Below are 14,436 nucleotides of genomic sequence, written 5' to 3'. Positions count from 1 at the left end.
CAAGCTGTCTTGCATACACACTGTCAGACCAAAATTCCGACAGTCCAAAAGACGGTGACGTAAAAACACTACGACGAGCCGAGAAAAATGAAGTTCAATGCTTCCGAGCAAGCGTCGACTTGATTCTGAGCATGCATGTTTTTTTCTCCGTCGGAGTTACACACAGACGATCGGAATTTTCAAAACTAAAACATGTTCTATTTCTAAACTTCGACGGAAAAAAGTCAGAAGGGGCCCACACACGGTCGGAATATCCGATGAAAAAACTCCATCTGACTTTTTTCATCTGAAATTGCGATAGTGTGTACAAGGCATAATAGTTGTCCAGTAGACAGATTCTCCCACCTCAACTTTGGATTTCTGTAGATCCTCCAGAGTAACCATGTGCCTCTTGCCTGCTTCTCCGATTAATGCTCTCCTTGCCCAGCCTGTCCGTCTTGGTAGGTTTGCAGTGGTGTCATACCCTTTCCATTTTCGGATGATGGATTGGACAGTGTTCTGTTCAAAGCTTGGGATATTTTTTTTATAACCTAACCCTGCTTTAAACTTCTCCACAACTTTTTCTTGTGAAAAAAAAAACTTCTCCACAACTTTATCCCTGACATGTCTGGTGTGTTTTTTTTGGACTTTATGATGCGGTTTGTTCACCAAGGTTCTCTAACAAACCTCTGAGGGCTTCACAGAACAGCTGTATTTATACGGAGATTAAATGGCACACAGGTGGACTCAATTTACTAAATTAGGCGATTTCTGAAGGCAATTGGTTGCACTAGATTTTAGTTAGGGGCATCAAAGTAAAGGGGACTGAATACAAATGCACGCCATACTTTTCAGATATAATTATGTGGCACTTTGTGTTGGTCTATCACATACAATACCGTTAAACATTTACGTTTTTTGGTTGTAGGATGAAAATAATGTAAAAAATTTCAAGGGAGTATTTTCCAAGGCACTGTACCTCTGCCACTCAAGACACCCCAGCAGGGATCTTCTCCCTGTCCCCCCTTACACAATTAAAAAAAAAAATGCAGCAGTGCGAGGTCCCATCCACACAGATGCATCATTCATTTACAGCAATCTGTGAATGAATGAGCTACAAAATATTTGTCTGCCATGACGGCCGATGACTTGTAGATCTCAATGAACTGGGAGGGTACTGGTGTGCGCTCTCGTAGTTTCTCCGATTTTCCTGCTCTCCCGTAGGGGCAGAAAGCTATCCTGAGATTCTGCAGGAGCCCGACATTGAGCCCATAAACTGCTTGCAATGCTCAGCAGGCTGCAGAACCCCCCCCCCCCCCAAAAAAAAACAAAAAAACAAAACAAAACAAAAATGCCCATTTTTTACCTGAAAAAATATGGGCCCTTATGGATGCACCGTCACTGCAGTGGAAGGAGCATAAAAGGGCATGATTGAATAAAACAAAAGCCTTCTTGTGCTCTTAAAATATGCTTTGATTGCTGTGCCACAAGCCAAAGTCTCAAAGACATCTATAAACCTCAGTACAATCATTTTTTTAAAAGCAAAACTCTATTACATGTGGATTTGTGTACACTGAAAATAGACAGAGAGCCATCACTTTGTCTATCTAAGCATACCTTAAAAAAGACCTTCATTCAATTATTTAGGGACTACTTAGCAGCCAGCAGCTGTTGACAATTAATACTTTGGACAGACATACTGTATGTAATGTACAATATGTATATGTAGTGTATATAGTGCAGAGGTCTGTAACGTACAATAGAGAATATATATTGCAGGGGTCTGTAATGTACAATATAGTGTACATACAGGAGTCTGTAATGCACAATATAGTTTACATAGTGTACTAGCAACTAAGATTCCCTCCCGAGACATTGTATTGTGACAGAAGTACTAGACAGTGTCTGAAAACACTAGGTTGCGGGCGGGCGAGGAGCGGGCGTCTCCTCCTTCTCTGCATCACGGCGGCATCCGCCGTGCGTCTCCTCTCTCCTCCTCCTAGGCGTCCAATAGGATCGCCTGTCCTTTCAGCCAATTTGGTTGGCGGGTCTAAGGACCCGCTTCCTGATTGGCCAGGAGGAAGATCAGTGTGAGAATATCCATTCGCTATTCTCACACAACTGGGTGGGCTCAGAACGCTGTGCTCTGCGCCCCAAGCCCACCCTTTTTTGAAGCCCATTAGAGCTTCTGCCTCCAATCATGTGCTTCAAATCAACCCCCCCCCCCATTGGAATTGATGCATCCACCGCCCTGCATGTAGATTAGTGTGCCCCTAATGGCCGGGCTGCCACTGATAACCACTAAGGTAGTTTCTATCAAGGGGTGAGATTCCACTTTATTTGGTAAACATGAAGTTTGCCATGGGAGGGTCTGTAGTGGAAGTGGCAACAAATTTTGTTCCAGACATACCTTGCCCTTCTCTCTAGCAGGTTTGATCCAGTCCAGTGTACAAGACATAATAACAGCATAATAATATTATTTAAATAGGTCTAGGAAACCAATATCCTTCCTCTCTTTCGGTAAGGCTAAGAGCCAGCAAGTAATCGGCTTTCTTTTTTGGATCCAAAGAAAATTCAGGAATTCCACCTTTGTCGGACCGAGGTATGGCCACAGGAATGGTCTGCAGGTGGTTGAACAGTCTGTGTACTACTTTCATTTTTAAAATACTGTGCCTCCCAAAGCATGTAAATGTTTGTTGGTGCCAGAGTTAATGTTCATCCTGGTCAACATTTTCTTTGAAGATCTCCACAACAGAAGGAGTCAAGTACATGCCCAGATATTTGTTCTGGCAAGCCCAAGAATAGAGAAAATGTGCCTGGATCCGGGTCAAAGTGTCTGGAGCCAGGTTTATGTTCAGGGCTTCCGAATTCTGTACATCAATCTTATCAGAAGCGTCTGCGTATAGCTTGGGTATTTCTTATCAGGTGCAGTAATGGCTCAAAAACCAGTACAAAAATGAGGGGACAGGGGGCATTCCTGTCTTGTTCCATTGCTCAATGAGAATTCAATTGAGATCGTTTCATTGGCTCCAACCGCCGTTGTGAGGTGAGACTAAAAAGGCATCTATTCAGGGACACATGTTGGTCCCCAGACCAAAATATGGCATTACATGCTTAATAAAGGCCTTCTCTACATCTGCTAAAATCAGCACTGGTATTATTTCTTGAAAGAATAGTCACTGATGTCAGAGTACAATGAGTGCCACATATTAACAAATCCCTCACCTGGTAATGCCCGCTTAAGTGTTATTAAACCCAGAACCCTGTATTCACTATATCTGGTCTCCCACAGTACACAGAACATGGAAATGCAATTATTTTAGTAAATATAAACTGCTAAATACCTTTTCTCATCAGCAGTATATAGTAGTCTTGTGACTTCTATCAGTGTCCAGCCGAGCACTGGTTAAAGCTTAAAAAGAGTCATTTTCATTCTCCTCCGATTATCCCATGAGGCTGCATGACCCATGACCCTATGTCTGGACAGTGCAGATTGGCCCTGTGCCGATCACATGCACCCTCCGAAAAGAAAAAAACTTTCTAGCAATACACCACAAACTGAGCATGTGCAGAGTGCCTCCTAGGGCTCTGTACTGTCAGGCGATAAATAGGGGACTGTGGAAGGGGAGGAATAGAGAAGACAGGATAAAACAGCCTTTTTACACAATGCGCAAGCCTAACCCCTTCCACAGTGAGTATAACGAATATGCTTTACTGCATATACAGACTAATTTTACTAATGTAGGTTTATTAACACTTTAAGTCTTTGGAGTGCTGCTACAGAAAAATATGAAGCTCCCATTAAAACATCCAACACGGGATCTAGGGTGACATGGAGATTGCCTCCATCTATCTAAAGGCCCTCTGAAAAGTCACATCTCAAGGAACTCTACCTGGCCCACATTAGGGGTGTAGATGTTACAACTAGGGATGCACCGATACCATTTTTTTTTTTTTTTACAGCAGATACTAATTACTGATGCCTGCCGGCAACTTACACTCCAGCTGTCAACAATGGTACAAAGCACTGACATTTTTTTTTTTTTTTTTAATGTTGCACTATTTGCAATGTGAAACGTGTAAATATATGTTAAAAAGGTGTAAAAATATTAAACAAACAATGCAAAAAAAAGTTTTAATTATTAATCGTTTAGGCCCCTTTCACAGTTTTGTCGGCAGACCTGAACAGCCGCTCAATGCAATCCTATGGAGCGTCGGATGTCAGCGAAGACATGTCCGCTGACATCCGACCTGACCTGCCAAAAGACGTATGGCGATACGTCCCCATCCATCCATGGTGGATCGGATGAGATCTGATGAAAACGGACATGCTGTCTGTTTTCATCAGATCACTTCATAGGAGACAATGGCACTGCACAAGCCCCTCCCAGCTCAGTGAGCAGAGAGGGACTTGTCATCTGCCGTCTCAGCGTAGATCAGCGGAGAGATCTCCCGCTGAGCCGGCGGACTCCGTATCGGCGTCCGCCTCGTGTGAAAGTAGCCTTATAAAGTAGTAGTGAACAAGAAAAAATTAAAAAATCTGCAGAAAAATATTGACTAAATGGAGGAGAATAAGGAGTTAAAGTGATTGTAAAATCTCCTTTTATTTTTTTAGGTAAAAATAACAAACATGTCATACTTACCTGCCCTGTGCAGTGTTTTTGCACAGAGCAGCCCAGATCCTCCCCTTCTCGGGTTCCTACCTCCTGTTGAGTGCCACCAAAACAAGCAGGTTGCTATGGTGGCACCCGAGCCGAGTCACAGCTCCCCGTGTCTATTCAGACACAGAGCCGTGGCCGGGCCCCACCCCCTTTCATTTCTCATTGGCTGACTGACAGCAGCGGGAGCCAATGGCGCCGTGCTGCCATCTCAGACAATGAGGAGGGGAGTCCCGAGCAGCTGATGCATTCCTACATCACCACTGGATCTAGATGAGGGTCAGGTAAGTATTAAGGGGGCTGAGGGGGGCTGCTGCGCAAAGAAGGCTTTTTGTCTTAATGCATAGATTGCATTAAGAAAAAAAAACTTCTACCTTTACAATCACTTTAAGGCCGAATAGCGTAAATTAGGGGTTAAAAAGGGGTTAAACAGAGGAACATTTATTTAAACAAAAACATTTTTTTTTTACTTGACAGGTTGCTTTAAAAGCAGAGGTCCACCCTCCGCTGCAAAAATTAAAAGCCAGCAGCTACCCATACTGCTGCTGGCTTTTAATAATACACATACCTGTCCTGGAGTCCAGCGATGTCGGCATCGCAGCTGATGTTTTTTTTTTTTTTACATTTCAGTTGTCAGTAACAGCTGAAAGAACCGAGCCCGAAAGTGACGGTTTCAGGTATTGGAGCATTTGCACGAGTACCAATACTCGTGCAAATACTTAGTATTGGCACCGATATCGATATTATATACCAATATTGGGGCATGTAGGGTGTGCAGGAGGGAATGAGGTAAATTTTTGTATTTTTTTTGTCTGTTTTGTATAAAATATGTTTTACATTTTCTACCTGCACTATCTGTTCACAGCTATAGCTTTGTCTTCCTTTTCCCATTTATAAATTTAAAATTAGATAAAAAAAGGAAAGTGTTAAGAAAGAATAAAAACAATTGTTTGTTCCAAATATCATGGAAAAATTACCGATTGTGCACCAAATTGATGTGGATCTTACCTTACTGCCTGCATCAGGTTGTGTCTCAAATTCCTTTTTGGTCTCTAAGATTTTCTTAACAAGACTGCCTGTAAAATCAGAAATGTTTGCTATAAGTGCTGTATATTTTAAATAGATGAAATATGCTATATTTAATCCTATTCCGAAATCAGCATCACAGTCCGGTTTGACCTTTGTGAGAATTAGATTAAATAAGAGAAAGATAACCATCTCCCCCTAGTGGCTACAAAAAAAATTCCAGCATCAACAGTCCTTGGTATGATTAACCACCTGACCTCCCGAAGGTTTCCCCCCTTCCTGACCAGGCCATTTTTTGCGATATGACACTGCGTTACTTTGACTGACAATTGCGCAGCCGTGGGGTGCTGTACAAATACAATTTATGTCATTTTTTTCCCCCCAAATAGAGCCTTCTTTTGGTGGTATTCGATTACCTCTGCGTTTTTTTTTGTGCTATAAACAAAAAAAGACCAACAATTTTGAAAGCAAAAGCAATATTTTTTACTTTCTGCTATAAAACATATCCAATTTTTTTTAATCCATTTTTTTATCAATTTAGGCCAATATGTATTCTGCTACATATTTTTGGTAAAAAAAAAATCCCAATAAGCGTATATTGGATTGATTGGCGCAAAAGTTATAGTATCTACAAGCTAAGGCATATTTTTATCTTCTTCATTTTTTTTTTTTAAATAGTAGTGGTGGCAATCAGCGGCTTATAGCAGGACTGTGATATTGTGGTGGACAATTTTGACACAAACTGACACTTTTTGAGGACCAGTGACATTATTACAGTGATCAGTGCTAAAAAATATGCACTGTCACTGTACTAATGACTCTGGCTGGGAAGGGGTTAATATCAGGGGCGATTAAAAGGTTAACTGCGTGCCTACAGATCACCTGGACCAAAAACGCAGCTCCTCACATCATTGACAGAATTCATCTCCACCTATACCTTAAATATCAAACATCTCCTGCTACTTGGGGACTTCAACCTCTGGGCCAATTCCTCACAGGACCCCGTCGCCGACGCCTGCATTGACCACTTGGAAGGATTAGGTCTGCAGCAACCAGTATGCGGGCCAACACATGTTTCAGGTCACACTATCGATCTTATCTTCAAACAAGATATGGATATCAACACACTGGAAAATGAGCCCCCTACCCTGGACAGATCACCATGCAATCAAATTAAAAATCACTATAAACACCCTCTTAAAAAACCCGACAAACCCGTTAACAACACACTGGACAAGATCCCAGAAGAAGCTCCATTCGGAACTATTCAAAACTACATTATTAAACAAAATAAAAACAATAGTACAATGTCAAACAGCAGCGGAAACGCTCAACTCCATCAACAAAGCTCTACTACAGACAGCAGACATAGTAGCTCCGAAACGCAAAACGCTCATCCGGAAAAACAACTCCGGTTGGTTCAACGACAATCTCACGTTGCTGAAGCAAGAATGCAGGAGAGCGGAAGCAGCCTGGAGAAGAAGCTCAACAGAGGGAAACCACATAATTTACAAATTAATCACCAAGAAATATCACAAAGAAATCTTTGAAGCAAAAGAAGATAATTTTTCTAATATCCTCACCAAAGCCCACAACCGTCCCCGCAAACTCTTTAATTTAGTTGCTCAGACCATGAATCCAGCCTGCCTAGAGGCTCCGAATTTTGAATCGCAAAATTTTTGCAACGAATTATCGCATTATTTTATTAACAAAATTGAAAATATCCATGAAATTATTCAGCAAAAGAGAACCTCTACCCACCCCCCTTTAAACCAAAAAGGCAATATTAATACAAATATGCCACAATCAACGAAATTCACACTAAAATCAATCTCCAATCTCCATCGACACCACCAGAAATATCATTGGTGCTCTGCGAGACAGTACATCACCTAATGATATCATTCCCACTAAACTGTTGAAAGAATGTGCAGATATTTTGGCACCGGCTATCACGCACCTCATACACCAATCTTTTAAGGAAGGCATGGTGCCGACCTCCCTGAAACAAGGCATAATTAAGCCCATTTTAAAAAAAACAGGGCTCGACCCCAAAGACCCAACCATCGTCGACCCATAACAGGCCTAAACATCTTCTTCTAGGTAATGGAGAAAGCAGTAGTGCAACAGCTACAACACCATTTAGAGACCCACAAACTACTGGACCCATTTCAATCGGGTTTCCGTCCTGGTCATGGAACGAAAACAGCACTTCTCAAAATATGGGATGACGCTCTCAAGCTGCAGATAAAGGAGAATCTTGTCTTCTGGTACTGTTGGACCTGAGTGCAGCTTTTGATACAGTATACCACAAATTGCTGCTGACCTGCCTAGCGGAAGTAGCTAGAGTGGCAGACTCGGATCTTCCCTGGTTCTCCTCCTTTTTGGAAAACCGATCACAGATAGTGAAACTAGGTCCGTTCACTTCTGAAAAACGCACGGTGTCATGCGGAGTCCCTCAGGGGTCATCCTTACTATTCAATATTTATCTCCGCCCCCTCCTCGAAATCATCAGTAACCAGAATTTACTCTACCATTCCTACGCGGATGACACCCAACTCTATTTTCGTATCAGCAACAAAAAGGATCATTATCTCGGACTAGAGAAATGCCTTAATCGGATAGAGAATTGGATGACGGATTTTCTTTTCACTTCACTAGATAATTTAAGTGGATCTTAACACGATTTATTGAAAGAAATTTTTAAAATCAGCTCCAATATGTTTTGTCACTTAAAAAAAAACACACACACACACACACACACACACACACACCCACACACCCACACACCCACACACCCCTTTACCTTGGCAGACCAATTATATTTTAACTAAGCAATTATATTGTATTGCAAGTCACATATGGATGTTTAATAGTTTCAATATTACAACTACAAGGACTAACCACTGAATAGTATCACTCTTACCATGCTTTTCATCCGCAGGGAGGTCTAGCGCCGACTCCTGGAGGGGGAAGACATTAGTCAGTTAATCAATGTGACTAATATTCTGCATTTACCATGTCTCTATGCAGCTCTATTACTTACCATCTCCATTGCAGGCAGATCCGACAGCTGAGGAGACGCTTCCTCCACCACAAATTCGTTATCGTCATCACCGTCATCTTTCGGCTTCTCCACAATTACACTGGAGACACCCTTTCCACTGCCAACCCTAAGTGAAAAATAAATAAATATCTGAATAACCTCTATGGCTAAGCGCTGAACTATGAATGCAGTCCGCAATATCATTATTACATTGATATTGTATGTATTTGCAAAGATCATGTTTATCATCTGTTCTTATCAGTTATCGAGAGAGGGAGAAAGCTGGTGCCCCTTATTGAGTGGGGGCGCCAGTGAGAATTCCATCTAATGTAATAAGGTAAGAACGACTTTTTCCTCCTGGGTTGATTCTGGCCTGGTGCATCAGGTTTGTCCCTAGTTGAAGGCAAGGCCCTCCCCCTAAGTTCTACTGTCTTTCTGGTAGGGATGCAGCTCTGGTCTGGTGCGGGTCAGGGCTGAGAGAAGCCTGCAGTGTATGTGCCCCTGGAGTGGCAGTTAAGGGGTGTCAGAAATTCTCAGTGGGGGAGCTCACTGTTTTTTTTTATGGCACCAAAGTCGCTGCACTATTGCACACCTGCCTCCTGGACCAGGCCTTTTGGCTAGAACTGGAGCAACTTTTATACCTAGCCAAAGGGCCCACCATTGTATTATACACTGGCACAAAGCACTTAGCCCTTACCCTTTTATAAATATGTGCGTTTGTCATTTTTGCACTTTACTCACTAGGGTGTAGGTTCTTATGAGTTGCCCTGAAAGTCTTAAGGGGGAAGGACACATGGCCTTTCGGTCAGGTTCTCCCCCTCCAATAGGGACTCTCTTCAGGGGAGCTCCACCTAGAACTTGGGCAGGCCTTGCTTCACCTGGCCTCCCGAGGAATGGGGTCTGCTTGGTTTCACCTGGGTGGACCACAAGTACCCCAGTCTCTGTCAGAGGCCTTGTGCCACAGGGAATCAGGGCTAGGGTTCTTTCTCTTCTGAGGAGGACCATATGTACACCCTGTGCACTTTTGTGTGTGCTTCACCTTTTGCATGCCCACTTTTTTTGCACTTGGTGTTTTGAGTGTTCTCACTGCACCACTTCAAATTGAAGAAAAAAAAATGTGTGTGTATTAACATCCGATTAAAAAATTACAGACATTTTGGTATAGAAGCCCTTTGGTTAAACAGGCTGTGAATTTTTCTCTGTTAAGCTCTGCCTCCACCCCAAACACACTCCTCCATGTCTTTATGGACCTTGCTTTGTGCACTGGTCCAAATCATTTGGTGAAGGGGGGGGGGGGTAGGTTTTTCAGGGTTTGGGCTTGACCCCTTAGTTCCAGAGAATGGAACACTTAAGACGTCAGCATACCAAGACATTCTGGACAATTTAATGTTCCTTACTTTGTGGGAACAGTTTGGGGATGGCCCCTTCCTGTTCCAACATGACTGCGCACCAGTGCACAAAGCAAGGTCCATAAAAGGCATGGATGGGGTGGGGGAACTTGCTTGGCCTGCACAGAGTCCTAATCTCAACCCGATAGAGCATCTTTGAGATTAGAGTGGAGAATGTGAGCCAGGCCTTCTCGTCCAACATCAGCACCTGATCTCACAAACATGCTTCTGGAAGATTGGTCAAACACACTCCTTAACCATGTGGACAGCCTTCACCAAGAGCAGAAACTGTTATAGCTGCAAAAGGTGGGCCAACTCAATATTGAACCCTATGGACTAAAACGCCATGAAAGTTCATGTGCTGGAAAGACAGGCGGCGTCCCAATACTTTTGGTAATATAGTGTATGTGGGTGTGACCTACATTTTTTATATTGTCCCTTTAAAAAAAATTGTTTGCACACTTTTATTGCTGTCACAATAAATCTAAACATCCCTTGTGACAACAATATAGCATGACAGGTTCTTTTTATGTAGCGATCTGATGTCAATAAGACCCCCACATCTCTCCTCTACAATAGAAAGCATTGGGTAAAAAAAAAAAAAAAAAACGCACGTTTGATCTAATGCTTCAACCACTTCCTGCGAAACAACTTACCTGTACGTAATTTTGAGAAAGTGGTGGTACGTGGGTGATGCAGCTGCCGGCTTCACCCCAGAGACGCTTTTTAGCGTAAAAGCAAGCAGATTTTGAATTTAAAATTGTCAAAAAGGGACAATTTAAAAAATAGAAAATAAAATAATAAGGAGAAAAAAAAAAAAAAATTAAAAAGCACCCCCGTCCCCTCACACCAAAGAAAATGCATCCGCAAGTCATGCCTGCAAATGTAAATGGTGCTCAAATCACACACCACCGCGATTGTCAGAGTGAGAGCAATAATTCTATCAAAAGATCTCTAAACTGGTAACCGTTACAAATGTTGAAATCATGTCCTAGGGAGGTTTTTTTTTTTGGTTCTGTAGTTTGTCGCCATTCCACGAGTGTGCGCAATTTTAAACCCTAACATGTTAGGCATCTATTTACTCGGCGTAACAGCATCTTTCACAATATTCAAAAAATTCGGCTAACTTTATGGTTTCGTTTTCTAATTCAGTGAAGTGTATTTTTTCCCCCAAAAATTGCGTTTGAAAGACCACTGCGCAAATACAGTGTGACATAAAATGTAAACATGAGACGTAGCACTATGTTCGTTACTTTTATTTGTTGTAAAAGCAAAAAAAATCGAAAATTAAAAAAATTTCACTCAGAAAGGGTTTTCAATCTGCCTGCATGTTCTCTCTGTGCCTGCCGTGGGTTTCCTCCGGTGTACTCTGGTTTCCTTGCACACTCCAAAAACATGCTGGTAGGGCAATTGGCTCCTGTCTAAATTGCCCTAGTATGTGTATTCATGAATGTGAGTAAGGGAGCTTAGATTGTAAACTCCTTAAGGGCAGTGACTGATGTGAATGTATAATCAATATGTAAGTTGCTGCGCATATTATCAGAGCTATATAAAATACCTGTAATAATAATCATCATTTTACCTTTCAGGGACAATGTTGTCTGTGCTGGGTTGCCTCTTTACTCTTGGTGGAGCTGGTCGTGCACTTCCAGGTCGAGGGATTCTTCTGCAATACATAGTAGGACAATAAGTTAGCGTACTGAGACACCATTGATTCTGTTCTTTAGCATTATCTTTACTATCTATAAATCAAGCAATACAATCAGCAACCGCTAAATTAGTTGCAAATTCAGATTAACTTGTCATGTATAAAGTCTAAAAAAAAAAAAAAAAAAGTTTTTGTTTTAAAAACTTTGGGCAAACTGGCAGATTTTATAATAATTTGGAAGTACTACCAAGCATGAAGCAGTCACTTTCAAATCATGTACCACATCTCATAAAAGCCCATGCCAGTCATAGAGCACAAGTCAATCAGGATTTAATGTTTTTCAGTTCGAACTGGCAAGCCACATGTGGCATTTGCTATTATTTCCTGGCTTACCAGCACCCAGTTTGCCGTGGATCTGTGTCATGAGTTACCTTGGTGCGGACAAGCTGGCCACCAGCACCATAAAAACAATTGTTGATCTAGGGCACTATTCATGGCATAATTCCTTGCTATGGTGTTGGCAGCTGACCATCCTCACCATGGCAATGCAATGATGCTGATCTAGGGCAGGCAACATGCAGGACTGCCCCCAGCATTCAGGAGAAGACGGAAGTTAGGTTTCCCCAGACCTGCACCACCTTCCAACCTTTGCTGCACTGCTGGAACCAAGAGTGGGGCTCTGAAGTGATCAGAAGACTTGTGATGGGAGACCATAATATATAGGTGTGACTCTCATGTTATGGGGGGGGGGGGGCATTTGATGTGAAGTTAATTTCATGAAGGAAGTTAGTTGTGTTCATCATCCTGGGCTTAAGTTTCTCATTGATGAGTAATATTTAGGTTTCTAATTGTTTAAACTGGAGTGCCTCAGGATTTTGCATACAAAAAGGTGCAATTAAAAAAAGATTGAGAAATGCTGGCTTAAAAAGGAGAAGTCCAGTCAGAGCTTTTTCGTCTGGGCTTCTCCTCTGGGTCACAGGAGTGCAATTCGTTTTGCACTCCTGTGACCCGTTTTCAGCGGAGAGCGGTCTGAAGTCCGCTCTCCGCCGACGTCACTGCCATCAGTCGGGGCAGCGCATCATCACGACTTCCAAGTCGGGATCCTCCAGCTGCCCTGATTGATGGCAGTCTCAGCGAGCCGCTGAGACAGCCTCTCCCCCGCCTCTCCACTCCAATGAGCACCGAGTAGAGCAGAAGCCATGCTGACTGACAGTCAGTATGGCTCTGCTCGGGGAGGAGCGAGAACCAAGCCATCGGTGATGTTCGGTGGCTCGGTTCTCAGTGCAGAGACGCCGGGGGACAGCGGCAGCATCAGCCTGATGCTCCATCCAGCGAGGTAAGTATAAATAGCAAAAAAAAAACATACTTCTTTTATTGCATGTTACCAACATCCCTATTTTCCTTGGCTTCAGTTTAAGCACACAGCGCAGGATTCCTTCTTTGGGCAGGTCACCCTTCCCCCCCCCCCCCCCCCCCCCCCCACACACACACACATGGCTGAAGAAGGGGTCCTGTGTGGCTTTGAAACATCAGTACTTTATGCTTTCATACGATCATTTTAATAAACTGTTTAGATGCCAATTAGGACATCTTTGGTATACTTGGCGCACACAGCACAAGTCTAATCTAATTTTTATGTAGAACGCCGTTACCTTTGAGCAGAGAGGTTTGTTCGCCCATCAGAAGCTTCATCTTCAGTATTCTTTGCCTGAGTGTCTTTTCCCTCTAAATAAAATAAAAACTAGGTCACGAAATGTGTCAACAGATTATAAACCCTGCTGATTACGGAAATAATTCACAGTGTTTACATTTTTCCACCTTTGTTTTATGTTACAGCCTTATTCCAAAATGGATTAAATTCATTATTTTCCCCTCAAAATTCTACAAACAATACCCCATAATGACAACGTGAAAGAAGTGTGTTTGAAATCTTTGCAAATTTATTAAATCAGAACTCTGGGGGGGGGGGGGGGGGGAAACATTTTTTATTGTCCCTGTTGCTGATCTCCTACCTTCACCAACCATCTTCTGAGCTTTGTAGTTCCTCTGCAATAGCCTTCTGATCTTGCGGAAAAAATTATATTGCCCTGCGATTTCCTGTTTGCAAGACCACTGGCTTCTCTTCCTCCTGTATCCTCAGCCAGCAGTCTTATCACTGCCCATCTGTAGTTCTCTAAAACTAGAGTAGAGTAGAGACTTGTATTTCCGCCCTGCTCGCTGTAGTGGGCGGAGGGGGGTCTCACAGCCCCCGGTCTGTGCCGACCATGGAGGTGGTGTCCGCCTCCTCCTCTGCTCCCTCCTCCTCCCCGTCCCCCCTGCCGGCCATCTCTCCAAGCAAAGTGGGGATCAATGACAGAAATCATCCGCATGACAGAGCGAAGATCTCAGGAAGGGATAGGTGTTTGTTGTATGTGAAAACACTGAACGCTGTAACTTCCCGCTTCCCTACGGGCATTGGAACAGTCCGCTTTGCGCTATCACAATAATCAGTGTTTTCACATACAGCACCTGTCAGCCCGAGATCTTGGCTCTGTTATGCGGATGATTCCTGTCATTGATCTCCACTCTGCACTGATAGGCAGCGATAAGCTGCACTGGTGGGCACTGGTGAGACCGCACTGATAAGACCACACTGATAAGCTGGACTGGTGGGCACTGGTGAGACCGCACTGATAAGCTGCACTGGCGAGA

At 43.0% G+C, this 14,436-nt stretch overlaps 1 protein-coding gene across 1 annotated transcript in view; it reads right to left on the bottom strand.

Annotated features, from left to right (window-relative positions):
• Positions 1-14,436, bottom strand: part of TRAF3IP1 (TRAF3 interacting protein 1) — a 77,594-nt gene that overhangs the window by 13,472 nt on the left and 49,686 nt on the right. The window contains exons 9-13 of the mRNA XM_040357573.1: positions 13,398-13,470; positions 11,680-11,763; positions 8,710-8,836; positions 8,590-8,626; positions 5,646-5,713 (exon numbers count right to left, since the gene is read on the bottom strand). Coding sequence (XP_040213507.1) covers positions 5,646-5,713; positions 8,590-8,626; positions 8,710-8,836; positions 11,680-11,763; positions 13,398-13,470 — 389 coding nt within the window. The remainder of the gene's footprint in view (positions 1-5,645; positions 5,714-8,589; positions 8,627-8,709; positions 8,837-11,679; positions 11,764-13,397; positions 13,471-14,436) is intronic.

Source organism: Rana temporaria, chromosome 6 (genome assembly GCF_905171775.1).
Source record: "Rana temporaria chromosome 6, aRanTem1.1, whole genome shotgun sequence".
Classification (NCBI taxonomy): domain Eukaryota; kingdom Metazoa; phylum Chordata; class Amphibia; order Anura; family Ranidae; genus Rana; species Rana temporaria.
Note: the sequence above shows the minus strand (reverse complement) of the source record. Positions and strands in the feature narration are given on the sequence as shown.